Genomic DNA, 17,666 nt, shown 5'->3' with positions numbered 1-17,666 from the left:
ACACGGACACCCAGGGAGTTACACCCGCTGAGGGACACCCCACGCTGTGTGAGGGACACCTGCCGAGGGGCAGTCTGGGGGTCACACACACCCAGAGGGACCGAGGGTAGGGGGCGGGCCGTGTCCCTCTGCGCCCACAGCCCGGCAGCGTGTGCTCCATCTGTGTGCTAGCGCCTGCGGGAAGTGGGTCAGGCTGTGCAGGGCGCGGGTGACGGTGTGGGGGTGGCTCCGCACCCTGCGGCTCCCGTGACACCCGCCAGCACCCTCCGAGGGGTGCGGGGTGTCGGCGTCACAGGAGCCTGCCTGTCACCGGCCCCGCGGTGGCACTGGGTGTGTGGCGCGCGTCGGGGGTTGTCCATCCGTCCCCCCCACCCGCGCCCTGCACGCCTCGCTGCCCTGCCACCCGCCGCTCCCATCAATATTTCAGGAGCGGCAGGCGGTGACCTGGAACGGCAGTGGCCCACCCACAGCAGCCAGGCCCCGCTCTCCCAAAATAAGACCATTTTTAATAAATAATTTCCCACCTTTTGGTTCCTGTTGGGGGTTTTTCCCGCTCAGGATGGGAGGGGACCCCCTTCTGCATCCTGCGGCCCCCACCCGCCGGCTGTTCCCCACAGTTCTTGAGGCCTCCCCTGGGGAGAAGGGGTGCACGGGCACCCCGAGGAGCCAGGACCCCCCTGGGGCGCCGAGGGGGGCTCAGAGTCGGGGCAGGATCAGAGCCAGGAGGGGCAGGAGGACGGGGGGCCGGCGGGGCGCGGCAGCGGCCATGGGGGCACAGGGGTCATGGGGGCAGCTGGCGTCCTCGGGGGGCCCGCGGGAGTCACGGGACGGGGGTGGCGGCCGGGGCTGGGGTCCCCGCAGGTCGTGGGGGGGCAGCCCGTCGCGGTAGAAGGCGGAGGGCGGTGCGGCCGGGAGGGTGCCGGGGCGACCCAGCGCCCGCCCCGGCGTGCCCATCACCGCCACCCCATTGCCGCCGCCGCCGTCGCCGTCTTCCACCTCCTCCTCGTCGTCGTCCTCGGGGCAGGCGTCGAAGTCGCGGGGGCGGAGGTGGCGCAGGTCGGTGCCGCGGCGGTGCGGAGGGCTGGCGCAGGGCACCGGCGAGCTGGAGACACGCGTGCGGCGGAACCAGGCCCAGAGCGGGCGCGCACGGCAGTCGCAGGCCCAGGGGTTGGCGTTGAGGCGCAGGAACTGAAGCGAGGGCAGGGCTGCCAGCGGGTCCCCGGGCAGGGCCACCAGGCTGTTGTTGAACAGGTAGAGGATGGTGAGGCGCGCCAGCCCCCCGAAGGCGCGGCGGTGGATGGCTGCCAGCCGGTTGGCGTGCAGCAGCAGGCGGTCCAGGCTCGACAGCCCCCGGAAGACGCCCTCCGACAGCGCCCGCAGCCGGTTGCCGTGCAGGAAGAGATGGCTCAGGTTGGCCAGGTCGGCAAAGAGGTCGTCCTGCGGGAAATGGGAGAGGGGTGGGTGTGGGGTGGGGATCCACGGTGCTGTTCTGTGGCCCTGCCTGGTGGGCATCACCTGGAGAGCCACCAGGGTGGACCCCACAGAGCCCTGCCGTGGGCCCTAGTCCTGCCAGCATCACCCAGCGCCCTCTCCTGTGTCCCTGCTTCACGAGCACCATGCAAGACTTTGCCACGCTGGTGTCACCCATGGCCCTGCCCCATGGCCATCACTCTGCTCCCTCAGCATCTCCTGTCCCTGCCCTGCATCCTGGCCCCATCAGCATCACCTTTTCCCACACCCTGTCACTCCACGGGTTGTCACTTTGCTCGGTCCCGCCTCTGTGCCCTGGAGGCATCGCGGACCACCCCACCTCACCCACCTGGAGGTAGAGCAGCCCGTTCTCCTGCAGGTAGAGGTACTGGAGGCTGCGGAGGCCGCGGAAGATGCCGCTGGGCAGGCTGGCCAGCCGGCACCGGTACAGGTGCAGGGCCTGGAGGCGGTGGAGGCCGTGGAAGGTGTCGGGGGCCAGGACGCGGAGGTGCGGGTTGTCACCCAGGTCGAGCTCCTCCAGGGCGGGCAGGTGGCGGAAGGTGCCCGGCTGGATGGAGGAGATGTTGTTGGAGTAGAGCCAGAGGGTGACGGTGCTGGGCCCGAAGGTGCCCGCCCGCAGCGCCCCGATGACGTTGTTCTGCAGGAAGAGGCGGCGGGCGCCGGGCGGGAGCCCCGCGGGCACCGAGGAGAAGTTGTTGGCCTGGCAGCTGACGGTGGGCGGCGAGACGTAGCAGGTGCAGAGCGCGGGGCAGGCGGGAGCCCCGCCGGGCACCCACACCAGCGCCGCCAGCAGCAGCAGGGCCGCCGGGCGCCCGCCTGAGGGCACAGCGGGGCGTCAGCGCGGGGCACCGCGCCTCCCCGACCCCCGCGCCGCCCGCCCCCCGCAGCCCCCAGAGCCTTCCGAGGCCGTGCCCACCCGCCTGGCCCTGGCACTCCAGGGATGCCTCTTGGAGACGCCCAGGGCCGTGCCCACCCCATCGAGCCGTGGTTCCTTAGGAGAGTCCCAAGGTCCTGAGCATTCCATAGGGTTGGGCACCCCGAGGAGGCCCCCAGGACTGTACCCACCCTTAGGGCCACGGTTCCCCAGGAGAACCCCAAGGTCATGACAACCCCTTAGGGCTGGGCTCTCCTAGAAACCCTCCAAAGCCACACCAGCTCCATAGGGCCATGGTTCCCCAGGAGAATGCCAAGGTCATCACCACTCCGAGATGGGGGGACTGTGCCCACCCATAGGGCCATGGTCCCCAGAAGTCCCCTGAGGGCCATGCCTCCCCAAGGACCCCCCAAGGCCATACCCACCCACACGGCCATGGTCCCCTAGGAGATCCCTAGGACCATAGTCCCCTCGGAGAATTCCAAGGTCATGACCACCCAACAGCCCCTTGCAGCCCCCAGACCCACGTCAGCCCATAGGACTGTGCTCCCCAGAGACCCTCCCCAGGGCTATGCTGCTGCACGGCACCAAGGCTGGGCACCCCAAAAAGCGGTTGTCCACCTGGGACCCCCTGGGGCTGTTTCTGCTACCGGGGCCGTGCTCCCCAGGGACCTCCAAAGCTCCCTGACCCCCCCTGCCGTGGCCACACTCCTGCGGGACCATGCCCGCCCCACGGTCCACCAGAACCCCTCACAGGGTCACAGACCCCTGGGACCCTCCCCACCCCAGTCTGGGGGGGGGTCCGTGCCCCCTCCCCAAACGGGGCGGTGCCACGTGCGCGCGTGCCGCGGCCACGTGTGGGGCGGGGCACGCGTGGGCGCGGGCTGACGACACGCGCCGCCGCTCCGGGTGTTCAGCATCCCCCCCTTCTCCACACCCCCCCCCCCACCCGTGTCCATCCCCCCCTCAGGCTGCAACCCGAGAGCTTCATCCATAATTCAGCCCGGCGGCCTGGATCCACGCCCGGGGATGCGTGGATGCGCCCAGTCGCCGCTACCGGGGGAGGGGAGAGGAAGGAGGGGGGCGGCGGGACCCTCCGGTGCACCGGAGGTCACACCGGAGATGCACCGACGGGTCCCACCGCCCCCTTCCCTCCCTTCCCCTCTGCCGGTGCTCCACGAGTTGGGGGGGTACCCACCCCCCACCCACCCACGGAGGCGTCCGGCGCATCTGCTCAGCGCCGCCCCCCTCCCCCGGCGCCCCGTGCCGGCGTGCGCCCCCCACCCGCGTCCCATCTGTCACTCCCCCACGCCGCGGGCTGACTCAGTTAGGAGCTGAAGTCACCGGTTCTCAGCTTCCCCCCCACCGGGTGCCAACCCCCCCCCCACCCCGGTACTTGCGGGTACCCCACAGACCCGCGGCACCCACCCGCGGGGTGACCCGGGCACTCCCGGCTCCCAGGCGGTGCCCACATTGTGAACCGCGGGGCGTCTCCACGCGGCGCTGGGGGTCCGGGGGTGGCACCGCGTACCCCCTGGGTCGTGGGGCACACCCCGCTGGGGATCGTGGGGTACCCACACTCCGGGCTGGGGCTCTTGGGGTGGCACCGGGTACCCCGTGGATCGTGGAGCGCCCAGAAGCCGGGCTATGCGCGCCGGTGCTGCACAGGGTGCGCCGGGGTTCGCGGGGCACCCTCACGCCGCCCTGGGGGGCCCGGGATGGCACCGAGCACCCACGTGTCATGGGGCACCCTCACGCTGGGCTGGGGGTCCCGGGGTGGCACCGGATGCCCCGTGGGTCATGAGACAGCCACACTTCGGGCTGGGCTGGCAGTAGGCACCTCGTGGGTCGGGGGCCACCCCCGCGCCAGGCAGCCGGGGGTCGCGGGGGACTCAACCTGGGGTGCCCTGACACTGCGCCCCCACGCCGGGCCGCGCCGTCCGGGGCGGCCCCGGGGTCCCCGCGCCCCCGGGGCTCCCCACGCACCCCGGGGCAGCCGCACCCCGGGCGCCGCGGGGCACCCCGAGCCGGGACCGAGGTCTCCGGGTGGCGCCCCAGTGTTCACCCGACATCCGTGGGACCCCCGCCCGACCCCGCGCCTACCTGGGGGCAGGTCCCGAGCCGTGGGGGGCCGCATGGCGGGGCGGCCGCTCAGGCGCTGCCCACCCGCGGGGTCATGGCCGGTGCCGGGGGGGCTGCTCGCCCCCTTCGCCCCCGCCGCGCCGCCGGGAGCAGCAGCCGCCGCCGCCCCGGGGCATGGCACGGGTGGGCTCGGGCTCGGGCACGGGTGGGCTCGGCGCGGCGCTGCCCGCGGCTCCGTGGGGCTGAGCCCTCCCCGCGCCGCGCCTTATCCCGGGGCGGCCGCTCCGCCCCCCGCGCCGGCCCCGCCGCTTAACCCTTCCCGGGCCGGCCCGCCACAGGCGGGACAGGGGTGGGCACGGGGACTCCCGGCGGGGACGGCGGGGACAGCGGGGAACGTGCCGCGGGCGCCCACGGGGGACACGCCCTGCGGGAATTCACAAGAGGGACTCCCAGTGGGAACAAGGGGGTGTGATGGGTTCCCCACACGGAGAAAGGACGAGGGGCTCGCGTGGGGAGCTGTGAGCGCGGGACACGGAGGATGGTCTCTGTCCGTCCGTCCGTCCGTCAGTCCGTCTGCCCGTCTGTCCGTCCGTCCCTCCCTCTTGTCCCACGACATCCCCGGCCCGGCGCCCGGCTTTGGTGCCCCCATGGACGGCGGGACCTGGCGGGGGCTGCCCCCGGGCTGGGTGCGGCGGGGCCGGGAGTGCCGCGGCCAGCGATCCGCCGGGAGGGCGCGGGGGGCCGCGGTCCGCACATCCACGCGGGACCGCGGCGCTGTTCGTGGTGCCGGCCCGGCGCTGTCCGTGGTGCCGCCGCGCCTCTGCCCGGCCCGGGGCGGTGCGAGTGGCGGCGGTGCGGGACGTACCGGCCCCGAGCGGGCCCCACGCCGGTGCCGCGCGTGGGGGGGGGACGCGTGGCCGCGCGGGCTGCGGCGGCACCGGCACCGGCTGGCACCGGCGCGTGTTTGCGGCGCCGTCTCCGGCGAGCGAAATGCCACAAGCTGGTGCGGCGGCACTCGTGGGAGGGGGCGTGGGCGGCGCGGGACTGACTCAGGGGCCGCCATCCGCTCCCCCCACCCGTGCCCCCGGCCCGGCCGCGGAGCCCCCGTCCGGACACCGCTGGTCTGGCCGGGGCAGGGGGAGCCCACCCTGGGGGGGCTGTGGGTGCTGGTGCCCACCCGCCCGGGGAGCTGGGGACAGGGTGGGTAGGGATGGACGGACGGATGGACGGCGGAGGATGGATGGAAGGAGGGGACAGATGCGTGGACAGAGAGGTGGAGGATGGATTGATGGACAGGTGGACACAAGGAGAGAAAGACAGATGCGCGGAGAACATCTGGAGATGGGGTGGACGAATGGAGGGATGGGTGGAGGATGGAGAGGACAGACAGATGGACAGGTGGAGGGAAAGGCAGGTAACAAGCAGCTGGATGGTTGTGAGACAGATGGATGGGAGGGATAGAATTGTGATTGGAGGGGGACAGATGGACAGGTGACAGACGGATGATGGACAGATGGATGGGTGACAGACAGATGGATGGGTGATGGACAGATGGACCGGTGGTGAACAGACAGAAGGGCAGCTGGTAGAGCAGATGAGTGGCTGCAGCAGCGGGGACAGCTGGGGACAGAAGGGGGCCTCAAGCATTGGTGGATGGACAGAGGGACAGAGAAGAGGATGTGGACAGGGGAATGGAGACAGGAGGGACAGGATTGTCCTGGGTGGGGCGAAGGCAGGGGATGGGGGCCCAGGGACAGGCAGGGGACACAGCACAACACAGCGGAGTGGCATGGGAATGGCTCTGGAATGGCACGGCTGGAGTGGCCCAGGGATAGCTCAAGGGTAGTCCCGGGGTGTCCAGGAATGGCCTAAGGGGTGACCCAGGCATCACTGAAAACGCACCCAAGAGTGACCAAAAGGGTGATCCAAGGGTGGCCCGAGGCTGGCGCCAGCAGGAGCCACATCTCGGGGACACCAGGTGAGGTGTCACACCTGGAGATGCCGAGGGGGGGGAACCCGCGGGGGGCGTAGGGGCGGCCCCGGGGAAGGGCTCCGTGCCGGGACGGCCCCTCCTGGGCGGACCCGCGGGTGACCGGGGCCGCTCCACCGAGGCCGCCTCCCGCACCCCCCCGAGCCGCCGCGCCCGGGGGCGGGGCCGGGCCCGGCAGCTCCGCTCCGCTCCGCCCGCAGCGGCGGGGGGCGAGGGGGGGGCGCGGCGTCGGGGGCACCGGGAGCATCGGGAGCACCGGGAGCGCCGGGGCGGGGAGAACCCGGTCCCCTCCCCGCCGGGCCGGGCGGGAGGCGGGTGAGCGGCGCGGAGATGCGGCGGGAGGAGCCGGGGGGCGCGGAGGGGCCCGGATGGACGCGGAGCGGCGGCGGGAAGGGGGTTCTCACGGGGACGGGAGGATCCGGGAGAGAGGGCACCGAGGGCCCCGGTGGCCTGCGGGGCTGGGCTCGGTGTGACCGGGCTGTCCGGGGCGGTGCCGGGGATGAGCGTGGCGGAGCGGCGGGCCTGCGTCGGCCCCGGGGCCGTGGGGCACACTCGGGGGGCTGGCACGGCGGGGCCCCACTGCTGCCCCCCCGGGACCACGCGTGTGTCCCCCCGCCACACGCGTGCGGGCCGAGTCCCCGCGGCGGGAGCTGCTCCTGCTCCGTGGGGCGCGGGCGGTGCCCACCCCAGGACACCTCGTCCCGCAGGGGGCAGTGGGGTGGGGAGGGGACCGGCCCTATGGCAGCCCCCAGAGGTCCTGTGAGCCCACCTAACCCCTTCACGGCCCGGGGGGAGCCGGGGGGACACAGCAGGGACAGAGGCAGGGATCCTGTGAGCTCCCGACCCGAGCTGGACCCTCCTCTCTCGTGGAGGGCTCAGCAGTCCCGGGGGCTCAGCGGTGTGGAGGGTCACTGCTGTGAGGACTCACCAGTGTGGCTGGCAGAGACAGCGTGGCCGGGGCACCCCAGTAAGGCTCAGCAGTTGACGCCCATAGTGAGGGGCTCGGGGTGCCCCAGGCAGTGACCCCCATGTATCAGGGTGCCCCGGTGCCCCCCAGCTGATGCCACAGCCCCAGCTTTCCACCTGACTGCTAAAAATAGCACATCTCCCCCCGGGCTGGCGCCTCACCGGCTCTGTCCAGGTTAATCTTTAGCTGCTGGTCACTGTAATGACGCCTCATTAGCCGACATTACAGCAGGCAGGGGAGCGAAACAGGAACAGGCCCTGGACAGTGACATGGTGACAGGGGCTCGGTGCAGCAGAGACAGGCTGTGTGGGTGGGCGAGGTGGGGGGACACGGAGGACAGTGAACTGGGGATGATGTGACCTTGGTGCCCTTGACACCCAGCTGTGGGTCATGGAAAAGTCCCGGCTGCAGGTGTGGGGTGACCTGTTGTCAGCCCCAGCACGGTGACAGTCCCCAGCACAGTGCAGTGCAGTGCTGTGCTTGGGGTGGCAGCATCCTCAGGTGGCTTGTCCCCAGCAGTGTGAGGGGATTCCTGGAGACATGACAGAATCCCCAGGGGGGTGGCAGGGTCCCAGAGATGTGGCAGTGTCCTTGAGAGCTACAGCAGTGCTCCCCACGGGAGCACCCCAGGGGCTGTGCTGGGGCCCCAGAGGTGTGTCACCGGCCCCTGCAGTGTGCCTGTGTCCCCAGGGGCTGTGCCAGCATCTCTAGGGATTGTGCCAGTTTCCCAAGCACTGTGCCAGGCCCCGGGGGAGGAGGTGTTGGTGTCCCCAGGGGGGTGCCAATGTCCCCAGGGGCTGTGCCAGTGTTGCCAGGAAGAGTGCCAGTTTCCCAAGGGCTGTGCCAGATCCCCAGCAGGGCACTGGTGTCCCTGGGGTGAGATGTATTGCTGTGGTGTCCCCAGTGCTCACACCAGGGTGTGCAGCAGAGTGCCAGTGTCCCAGGGTTGTGCCGGGTCCCGGGCCAGGCTGGCTCAGGACAATAGGGACTGCACACGGGGGTGGCACAGTGGGGGGACCAAGCCACCATCGGGGGCCCGAGGTGCTATCAGGGGGTTTGAGGCACTCAGGGACCGGCAGCCCGGGGGACCCGCGTGTGCTTCCGGGAGATTAGGGAGGAAGTCAGAGAGGGCGCGGAGCTGCGTCCCAGCTGCATTGCTGGGACTCAAACTCCACGGCGGTGCTGAAGGTGACGGGGACAACAGGAGGGCCTGGCCTCGTGCAGGTGGGTGAGGGGTGCAGGATGGGAGTCAGCAGGCATGGTCATGTGTGCAGATGTGCATGCCTGTAAGCCTGTGTGTGCATGCAGACACGTGTGTGTGACTGTAAACTGGTGTGTGCCCCTGTAAACACGTGGGTGCGTTCCTGTTAAGAGGTGTGTGTCCTTACAAAGGTGTGAGTGTGCCCATAAATCTGTGTGTGCACCTGTAAACATAAGTATGCACCTGTAAATCTGTGTGTCTCTGTAACTGGCCGTGTGCCACATGTCAACAGCTGTCCCCACGTGTGCAAGCCCTGGCATCTGCAGGGCCCTGCCCTGCCCCTGGCACATGGCAGGACGCCAGTGCCAGCCGCTGTGGCCAAGGACAAGGGACGGACAGAGCCAGGCCATGGCGGCCTTTGCCCAGGTGGTCATGTTCTGCCATGTCCCCCTGTGCACCCCAGGTGTCCCTGTGCCCCCGGTGGGTGCCAGCATGGTGTGATTCCCGGCCTTTGTCACCCACAGGCTCGGTGAAGACACCCCAGGCTGGTGCCAGCCCGGGCCGGTGGCCCCCTGGGCGGGGGACATGGCGGGGGGCGCGGGGCTGGCCAAGCGCCTGGGGACGCTCCTGTCAGGGCTGCTGGAGTGCGGCGCCTTCTGCGGCATCATCTTCGGCTGGGCCTCCCTCGTCTTCGTCCTCAAGGACCTGGGCTACTTCAAGGGGCTGTGCCAGCCCTCCGCCACCCCCAGCCCCAACATCACCCTGGGGTCTGGTATGGACCCCCAGCTGTCCCCATGGTCCCTTGACTCGTGATCCCGCTGTCCTGATGCCCCGTGCTGCCCCGTGTCCCTACTGTGCCTGTGCCTGTGTCTTGGCTCTCTGCAATGTCCTGATGCCCCGCAGTGTTCCGTATCCCTGCTCTCTCCAAGCCCATGTGCCTGCTGTCCCCCAGTCTATGTCTCCAGTATCGTCTATGTCTCCAGTATCGTCATGTCCGTGGTGTCCCCACATGCCCAGTGTCCCCTGCATCTCTGCTGACCCATGTCCCCGGGTGCCTGCATCCCTGCACCCCTGGTATTCCCCGTGTCCCCATGCCCCACTTATGGCCATCCCCAGACTGCAGCGGGCAGGATGAGCAGTTCTCTCTGGTCTTCACCATCGGCTCCTTCATGAACAACTTCATGACCTTCCCCATGGGCGTTGTCTTCGACCGCTTTGGCACCACAGCTGCGCGCCTCATCGCCATGTGAGCCCTGCGCCGGGGGGACACAGGGGGCTACTGAGAATGGGGCCTTATTGGGGTGGCCTGGCTCCCTGGCTGGGGTGGGGGAATCACCTGTGATTCCTAGGATCCCATCCCCACGTGTCACCCCTGTCCCCTTTAGCTCCCTCTACACTGGTGGGACCCTGCTCATCGCCTTCTCCACCCCAGGTGAGACCCTGTGGCCGGAGTGTCCCCAGCCCTGGGGGGGACCTCTTGGGTAACCCCTGTCCCTGCTGATCCCTGTGTCCCCAGAGATGGCGGTGCTGCTCTTCCCGGCCATGTCCATGCTCTCGGTGGGCGGTATCCTCCTCATCCTCACCAACATGCAGGTGGGTTCCCCTGGCACCCTGACACCCACGTGGTGGCAGGACAGCTCTCAGGGAGAGCTCTGATGGCACACAGCGGTCTCTCGGTGCCAGGTGGGCAACCTGTTTGGGAACTACCGCTCCATCATCATCACCCTCTACAACGGGGCCTTTGACTCGTCCTCCGCTGTCTTCCTCATCGTCAAGGTGGGTGCGAGGGACGTGGCAGTGGTGGCAGGGGAGGACAGAGCTGGGAACAGTTGTGTCACATGTACGGACGTATTGGGGACACAATCTGGGACACAGCTGAGTCACTGCTGGGGCCACACATGGGGACAGACCGAGGGCCTGAGCCGGTGGCCGGTGGCAGCCTGTCTCTGTCCCTGACTCCACCCTCGTCCCCAGCTGCTGTACGAGCGCGGGCTGTCCCTGCGGGCCATGTTCCTCTTCCTGGCAGCCTGCAGTGCCTGGCACCTCCTGCGCACCCTGTTCCTGATGCCGCGCACCCGCATCCCCTACCCGCTGCCCCCCGACTACGACTACGGGTATGGGGCTCTGCCTGCGCCCTGCTGGGGCTCTGGGGACAGGGGCGGCTGGGTCCCACCCTGTGGGCAGCGGGTCCTGTCCGCTGGGCATGTCCAGCCCCGCGCAGGGTGACACAGGCGCTGCCGCAGGCTGCAGTGCCGGGGGCGGTCCCGCTCCTACCGAACCCACAAGGACAAGCAGCCTCCGGGAGAGGCCGGACCCGAGGAGACACCCCTGGAATCCGCCGTGGCTCGAGGTGCCGGCGGCGGGAATCCGCTCCGTGGGGGTGGGGCTAATATTCGGGGAGGGGCTTGAGCAGGTGGGCGTGACCACGGCCGGGCTGCGCGCCGTGCCATGTAAATGAGGGGTGTGGCCTGGGCAGGCGAGGCCCTGCACGGCGTGGTTTGGGGCAGCCATATGTATGCAAATTAAGAGGCGTGGCCTTCTCTTTGGTGGGCGCGGTTGTTGCTGGGCGTGGCTGGAGGACAGGTGCACACCAATGAAGGGTGCTGGGTGTGGCAGTGCGTGGGCGTGGCTAAAGGATGGGCATGGTGACACATCTGAACGGGCAGGGTCATACAGGTGGCTGTGAGGCCCCAGTGGCTGGCAGGGACAAGGTGTGGGTGTGGCCTTGGGGTGTGTCTGTATGCACCCTGCCCTGACACCTGCACAGGTGGGGACACCCCCGGGACGCCGTTCCGGGCCTGCGTCTGCTCGTGGCTCTTCGCCTGGCACGTGGCCTGGCTCTCGGTGATGCAGCTGCGCCACTACCTGTTCATCGGCACCCTCAACCCGCAGCTCGAGCACCTGGCACGGGGGGACCACACCCTGGGTAAGGCCTTGTGGCGGGGGGACACGGCAGGGACCCCCAGGCCAGTCCCGCCCGCCTGACGCTGTCCCCCCACAGTAAGCACCTACACCAACGCCTTCGCCTTCACCCAGCTCTGCGGGGTGCTCTGTGCCCCCTGGAACGGCTTCATCCTGGACCGGCACAAGCGAGGAAAGGGTCCCCGCCCTGAGGGTAACTGTTCCTCCTCCCCAAGGGCAACTGAGCCCCCAGCCCCATGCCCAGAGGATAATTTACACCCACGGCCCTTCACCCCAAGTGGAAGCGCTCCTTGGCCCCACACTATGGGGGTGACCACTTCTCCCAGTCCTGTGGTCTCTGTCCGCTATGCCCTTATTGCTGCCGTCACCACTGTGCCCAAGCTCAAGGCAGCCGGAGAAGGGACACAGAGGGGCTGTGTCCCCATGCCCTGACCCCCGTGCCCGCAGGGATCCTGGCTGCGCTGGCAGACCTGCGGTCGGCGGTGCTGTCACTGGTGGTGACAGTGGCACAGTGCCTGCTGTTCTCCGTGTTTGCTGCCGTGCCTGTCCTGCCCATCCAGTTCGGGACCTTCGTGCTGCAGGTCATCAGCCGCTCCTTCCTGTACGGCGGCAACGCCGCCTTCCTGGCCATCGCGTGAGTGGGGACAGCACGGGGGACGGAGGGTTCAGGGTGGCAGGGGGCGGGGACACGGTCATTGGGTGTGGCATGACCGGGGCGGGGTGGCAGGGGATGGCGGTGGGGCTGGAGGGTGGCAAGGGACATGGTGGAGGTGTCAGGGGACGAGTATCGGGGTGGGGCTGTCAGGGGCAGGGTGTAAGGAGGGTGCCAGGGTGGGGGTGCCAGGAGGTGCCCTTTGGTGACGTGGGTGCCTGGCAGGTTCCCCCCACAGCACTTTGGGAAGCTCTATGGGCTGGCCATGGCACTGTCCGCGCTGGTGGCCCTGCTGCAGTACCCCTGTGTCGCCCTGGTGCAGGGGCCGCTCCAGGGGGACCCCTTCTATGTGAGTGTGCCCTGTGGGCCCCCTGAGGGAGAGGAGGGGGCTGCTCCACAGAGAAATGGGGGTCCTACCCTGGGAAGGAAGGGGGTCTTGCTACATGGGGAAATGGGGGTCTCATCCCCTAGGAAAATGGGGATCCTGGTCCTGCCCATGGGAAAATGAGTGTCCTGCCCCATGGAGAAATGGGGATGCTGCCCCGGGAGGGATGGAGTCCTTCCACCAGGAGTGATGGGGTCTTATGGCATGAGAAATGGGGGTCTTGCACCAGAGAGGGATGGGTGTCCTGCCTCTGGGGAAATGGAGGTGCTGCCCCAAGTGTTCTGGCCTAACACAGGGGATGGGGGATACAGCCCCCAACCCCCTGCCCTGACACTCTTCCCCTCCGCAGATGAACTTGGGGCTCATTGCCGTGGTGCTGGTGGCCTTTGTCAGTCCCGTGGTGGTGGCCCATGAGTGCAAGCGGCGAGCCAAGGAGCTGGGGATGGCTGGCACCCCTTTGGCAGCACCCCCTGGCACTGAGATCCATGCTGAGACCCCACAATGAGCCCCACACCCAGCACCCAGCACACCATTTTTGTACCAGCCTGGGGGTGCTGTGCCAGTGGGGTGGGGGCATTGGGGGTAATAAACATTGCTGCCCCCTCCACTCACTGTGCTGCTCCCATGACCCCCCCCCAAGCCTGTCCCCAGGCTCCTGGTTCACACAGACACAGCTCAGGGCACCTCTGCTTTACTGGGAAAGGAACTGGGGCACCACAGCAGCACTGGGGGCTCAGTACTGGCAGATGAAGGGGCGCAGCTGGAGGCAGAAGCGGCTTCGCCAGAGCCCATCTAGGGACAAGGACAGTGTCAGGGCCATAGGTTCCCAGAACCCCTCAGTACCCTGCAACCACTTTCAGTGCCCCCTATATCCCCCCCCTTGCCTCCCCCAGTGCCCTGTAACCCGTCCCAGTGCCCTTCCCAGTGCCCTTGGTGCTCCCCTCAGTTCATTCAGTGCCCTGTAGCCCCCTCTCCACAGTACCCTCCCAGTGTTCCTCCAATGCCCCAGTAGCCTGTGCTCTCCTCTCCACAACCCACAAGCCTGGACACGGTGGATGGGTGGTCTTACCTCGGATGCTGAGGGTGGTGCAGGTGGTGACAATGTGCAAGGGCTGGGTGGGCGCCCAGTTCGCGTAGTTCCAGGGGCTGGAGTCCTCCCAGTGGGACTCCCACTTTCCTGTCTGTTGTGCCAACACCTCAGTCCCCAGTGACAGCCTACATCACCCCTACCCAGCCCCTTGACCCCAAAAACCAGCCCCAGCAACCAACACCCAGCCTCTCATGCCTCAAAACCCAGCCTCCAGCCCCAGCACCCCATACCCAGGCTCATCCCCCGCAAAGCAGCTCCAGCAGCCAGCAACCCAGCCCCAGCCCCTCACCCCCTAAAGCAGCCCACAACTGATCTCCTGGCCAGCACCCAGCATCCCTTTGGCAGCCCCTTGTCCCCGGTGTCCCCTCACCCTGCAGCTGGTGACAGCTCCAATCCAGGGTGAGAGGAAGGTGTTGTAGGTTCGTGCCAGTTTCTGCAGCTCCTGGTTGCGGGCGCTGCTGTGCACTGAGGCCAGCTGGCCCCGGTACGTGTCCTGGCAGTAGCGCTGTGGGATGGGCACGGGCTGGCACCAGGCACTCACCTGTGCCCACGGGCACCCCCCGGCAGTGCTGCCGTGGCACAAGCGTGGCTGGAATCCTGGTACCCCCCACACCTCCTGTGCCCCATGTCCCCTCACCTGGGCACGCGCATAGGTGCGCAGCTGCTTCACAAAGGTGTAGCGCATCTGGGGGGTCTCACCAGCGGGGACCCCCTGGAGCTGGCGGGGGGCTGCAGGGCAGGGGAGGGGAGGGTTGGTACTGGGGGTCTCTCTGCCACCCACCACCAGCCCCAGGCAGGTGACATCAGTGGTCATGGCACTGGGGTGGCAGGGACTGAGGGTGTACCCAGGGTGGCCCTGGGTGTGAGGGACACTCACTGGGGCAGGGGGACACTCACCAGGGTGGCTGGCCGGGACAGTGCCCAGGAGGGCCAGAGTGAGCAGCAGGCAGGGCCACATGGCAGTGGGACACGCAGGGACACTGGGGACACCACCACCACCCTCTGGAGATGCCACAGCCCTGTCACCCTTGGCCACCCCCCACCATGGTCCAGAGCCCCTCTGCCACCCTCGATAACAATCTGTTCTCTCTGGGGCCCTTCTGCCATTCCCCTTGTCCCCACTGTCCTGCCACCACCAGTTGCACCTTGTGTCCCTCCCCCCATCCTGCCCCTCTGTGCCCCATATCCCCAGTGTCCCTCCACCATCCCCTGTGCCACTCTCATGTACTCCTGTCATCCCAGAGACCCCCCCCTTGTTCCCCTGAGACATTCATCCCAGCCTCAGGGATGTCCACCCCTCATCCACACCCCAGCAACCAAGGGCTGAGCCCACTCTGATGTCCCCTCTCCATGTCCCTGCCCCATCCCTGCTCCTTACCTGGGGGCTGAAGGGGGCTCTGCCTGTTGTCCTCCTTATAGGGGTGACATGGCCACATGTCACCACCACAGCCTTGCGCCACCCAGCCTGGCCCTGGGGACACCATGGGGACATTGGGGTGACACGGGGGGGTTGGGGGGGCTCCCTGCCTACAGTGGGACACACATGGCCCCCAGGGAGGTGAGGCTGCAGGCTGGAGAGTGGATGGAGGTGTTCAAGGCAGAGGGGGGGTGCTGGGGGTTGAAAGAGCTGGGGGTGCAGGGGTGGGAGCTGCTCCAGTTTGAGGGGTACAAGGTGGGTGTATGGGGTGCAGCATGTCCTGGGATGGGGGTGCTGGGGGTGCAGAGGGGATGTTGGGGTGCTGATACCATCTCCCGCCAGTCATGCTTGCCCAAGGGCCATTTCCTTCCCAACGACTGTGGGCCCCTGGGTCCAGCCTGGCCGTTTGCCCACAGACCACCTTGAGGCCCCCCAGGCCTCCCATTCCCCTGACCAGCCCCCCAGCCCACAGCTGAGCACCCACAGCCCCCCACGGGGACTCTGCACCCCAGTCCTCATCCCCATGCCCTGTGCATCCCTGCATCCCTGCACCCCAACATCTCCAGCTCCTGTACCCCAACCTCCCTGAGCCCATGTACTGACAACCTGCACCCCAAACTCCCACAGCCCTCTCCCCACATCCTGCACTCCAAACCACCACAGACCCTCTTCATGCCCCCACACCCCCTCCCCTGGACCAAGCACAGCCCAGGCACTGGCTGGGCAGGGTGCTGGCAGAGCCCCCCCGGGGTGTCCCTCACTGTGTCCCCAGCAGTTGGTGGTTGGGGGTGTCACAAGGCTGTGGTTGGGGACACGTGTCCCTGTCACTGATAAAAGGGTGACAGTGGGCAAAGTCCCCCAAGACCCAGGTGAGGAGCGGAGACAGGGACATGGGAGTGGGCTCAGCCTTCAGCTGCCAGGGTTGGGGGTTCCTGACTCTGGCACTGGGGTGCCAGGGGTGGAGGGGGCATGGTGGTGGATAGAATGGCACAAGATGCCCGGGGGCGGGAGTGACCCAAGGGTTGGAAGTGAGGAACTGAGCACATGGTGGGCACAGGAGGGCTGGGGTCTGTAGGGATGGCATTGCGGGTGGCAGAGGGTAGAGGGGTGGCACCAGGGATGGTGGAGGCACAGTGGGGATATGGGGGAGTTTCTGAGGGGACGTGGGGAGGATAGGGTGATGCCGGGGGTGGCAGAGGGCCCATGAGGGATGTCCCCCTGATGGCTGAGGGTGATGGGGCTTTGGAATCTCCCAAGGGTGCTAGTGGTGTCCCCAGTGTCCCTGTGCCATGTGGCCCTGCCTGCTTATTGCCCTGGCCCTGCTCAGCACAGTTCCCATCAGCCACTCCGGTAAGTGCTCCCCACACCCCCACCTGCTCGCAGGGACATCCTGGGGACACTTGTGATCCCAGGGTGACCCAGCCAGTGTCCTCAGCTCTTGCCAGCCCTGCAGTGGAGGATGAGGAGGATGTGACAGAGCTGGAGATGCCCGAAGAGTACAGCGGGTGCCTGGGGGCCAGTGACAAGCAGGCAGTAGGTGTCCCCAGCATGCCGGGCACCGCCACCTGCCGCTACGTCCTCATCGCCCGCTGCCGAAGCTTCCACCATGCGCAGGTGGGATGGGGTGGGCTGGGTGGGGAGTCGGGGTGGGGACACCAGTGCCCCCCGTGACTGCCGTGTCCCTGCAGCACATCTGTGCCCGGCGCTTCCACGGGCGCTTGGCCTCCATCCACGATTCCCGCACCAACGCCTTCCTGCTGCACCTGGCACGCCGGCAATGCAGGGCCGGCCAGGTCTGGATCGGTGCCGTCAGCCAACCTGCCGTAAGGACCCCCGCCATGCACCCCTCACCCTGGCCTCGGGGCACCCTGTCTCCTCCCAGCGTCCCCAGTGCCCACCCCGGGTGTCCCAGCCCCATCCCAGGATTCCCAGTGCACAACCAGGGTTCCTTGATCCCATTCCCAGTGTTCTCAGCGTCCACCAGGGTGCTCCAGCCTTGTCCCAGTATCCTTAGTGCCTACCCTGGATGTCCCATTCCCACCCCACTGGCCCTAGTGCTGGGGTTCCCCACACCCTTTCTCCCCTGGCAGATCCCAATCCCAAGCTGCCATTGGACAGACCGGAGTCCCTGGAACTACAGCCAGTGGGTGCCCGGGCACCCCCTGCCTGGCCGCCGCTTCTGCACCGCCCTCTGCACCAACAGTCAGTGGGGGCTCTATGGGAGGGCGCCGGGGGGGCTCTGGGGTGGTCCCTGCCCCCGATGGGGGAAGGGTGCTGAGGGGCTCAGGATGGGGAGGTGACACTGAGGGGCTGGTATAAGGTATCTGGGAGGGTATCCCTGGGGGCTGGAGGGGGTCTGGTAGACGATGGGTAGATCCCTCCTCTTCTCTCCCCAGACGGGCTCTGGAGGAGCGTGCGCTGCAAGACGCGGCTGCCCTTCATCTGTGAGATATGAGGGGCTCTTCATCTGTGAGATATGAGGGGCTCAGCCCCCCCGGTGCCCCCAGGCCTCCCCTATGGCTGTTCCCCCATGGGGGGCTGCACCCCCTCCCTCGGAATACAATAAAGTCTTGGTGTCAGCACTCACTTGGTGTT

General features: G+C 68.0%; 5 protein-coding genes across 7 annotated transcripts; 2 read left to right on the top strand and 3 right to left on the bottom strand.

Moving 5' to 3' along the window:
- Positions 1 to 486: 486 nt before the first annotated feature.
- On the bottom strand, positions 487 to 4,502 carry RTN4RL2 (reticulon 4 receptor like 2). Its single transcript, XM_066320300.1, has 3 exons — positions 4,469 to 4,502; positions 1,820 to 2,328; positions 487 to 1,437 (listed from the first exon to the last, which is right to left on the bottom strand). The coding sequence occupies exons 1-3, from the start codon at positions 4,500 to 4,502 to the stop codon at positions 697 to 699; spliced, it is 1,284 nt and encodes a 427-aa protein (XP_066176397.1). The 3' UTR covers positions 487 to 696.
- A 1,931-nt stretch (positions 4,503 to 6,433) lies between these two features.
- LOC136362042 (uncharacterized) lies at positions 6,434 to 7,617 on the bottom strand. The gene is made up of 2 exons (XM_066320299.1): positions 7,566 to 7,617; positions 6,434 to 7,173 (listed from the first exon to the last, which is right to left on the bottom strand). The coding sequence occupies exons 1-2, from the start codon at positions 7,615 to 7,617 to the stop codon at positions 6,434 to 6,436; spliced, it is 792 nt and encodes a 263-aa protein (XP_066176396.1).
- Positions 6,607 to 13,171, top strand: SLC43A3 (solute carrier family 43 member 3). Of its 3 annotated transcripts, none has more exons than XM_066320622.1 (13): positions 6,607 to 6,752; positions 9,130 to 9,377; positions 9,722 to 9,851; positions 9,991 to 10,037; positions 10,122 to 10,198; positions 10,289 to 10,381; positions 10,580 to 10,719; positions 10,849 to 10,955; positions 11,373 to 11,531; positions 11,607 to 11,720; positions 11,975 to 12,161; positions 12,405 to 12,528; positions 12,914 to 13,171. In XM_066320622.1, exons 2-13 carry the CDS (start codon positions 9,191 to 9,193, stop codon positions 13,067 to 13,069), a joined length of 1,521 nt encoding a protein of 506 aa, XP_066176719.1. In that variant the 5' UTR covers positions 6,607 to 6,752; positions 9,130 to 9,190; the 3' UTR covers positions 13,070 to 13,171. The 3 variants fall into 3 exon arrangements, with proteins under 3 accessions (XP_066176719.1, XP_066176718.1, XP_066176717.1); XM_066320620.1 differs by lacking the exon at positions 6,607 to 6,752 and adding an exon at positions 8,524 to 8,628; XM_066320621.1 differs by lacking the exon at positions 12,405 to 12,528 and having other exon boundaries at positions 6,631 to 6,752; positions 12,914 to 13,071.
- Positions 13,172 to 13,239: 68 nt separating this feature from the next.
- On the bottom strand, positions 13,240 to 14,921 carry LOC136363164 (bone marrow proteoglycan-like). The gene is made up of 5 exons (XM_066322250.1): positions 14,552 to 14,921; positions 14,292 to 14,383; positions 14,025 to 14,159; positions 13,634 to 13,745; positions 13,240 to 13,356 (listed from the first exon to the last, which is right to left on the bottom strand). The coding sequence occupies exons 1-5, from the start codon at positions 14,889 to 14,891 to the stop codon at positions 13,298 to 13,300; spliced, it is 738 nt and encodes a 245-aa protein (XP_066178347.1). The 5' UTR covers positions 14,892 to 14,921; the 3' UTR covers positions 13,240 to 13,297.
- Positions 14,922 to 16,283: 1,362 nt separating this feature from the next.
- LOC136362253 (bone marrow proteoglycan-like) lies at positions 16,284 to 17,646 on the top strand. The gene is made up of 5 exons (XM_066320623.1): positions 16,284 to 16,421; positions 16,507 to 16,685; positions 16,760 to 16,894; positions 17,162 to 17,273; positions 17,468 to 17,646. Exons 1-5 carry the CDS (start codon positions 16,361 to 16,363, stop codon positions 17,524 to 17,526), a joined length of 546 nt encoding a protein of 181 aa, XP_066176720.1. The 5' UTR covers positions 16,284 to 16,360; the 3' UTR covers positions 17,527 to 17,646.
- The last annotated feature ends 20 nt before the right edge of the window (positions 17,647 to 17,666 follow it).

Source organism: Sylvia atricapilla, chromosome 6, assembly GCF_009819655.1.
Source record: "Sylvia atricapilla isolate bSylAtr1 chromosome 6, bSylAtr1.pri, whole genome shotgun sequence".
Classification (NCBI taxonomy): domain Eukaryota; kingdom Metazoa; phylum Chordata; class Aves; order Passeriformes; family Sylviidae; genus Sylvia; species Sylvia atricapilla.
Note: the sequence above shows the minus strand (reverse complement) of the source record. Positions and strands in the feature narration are given on the sequence as shown.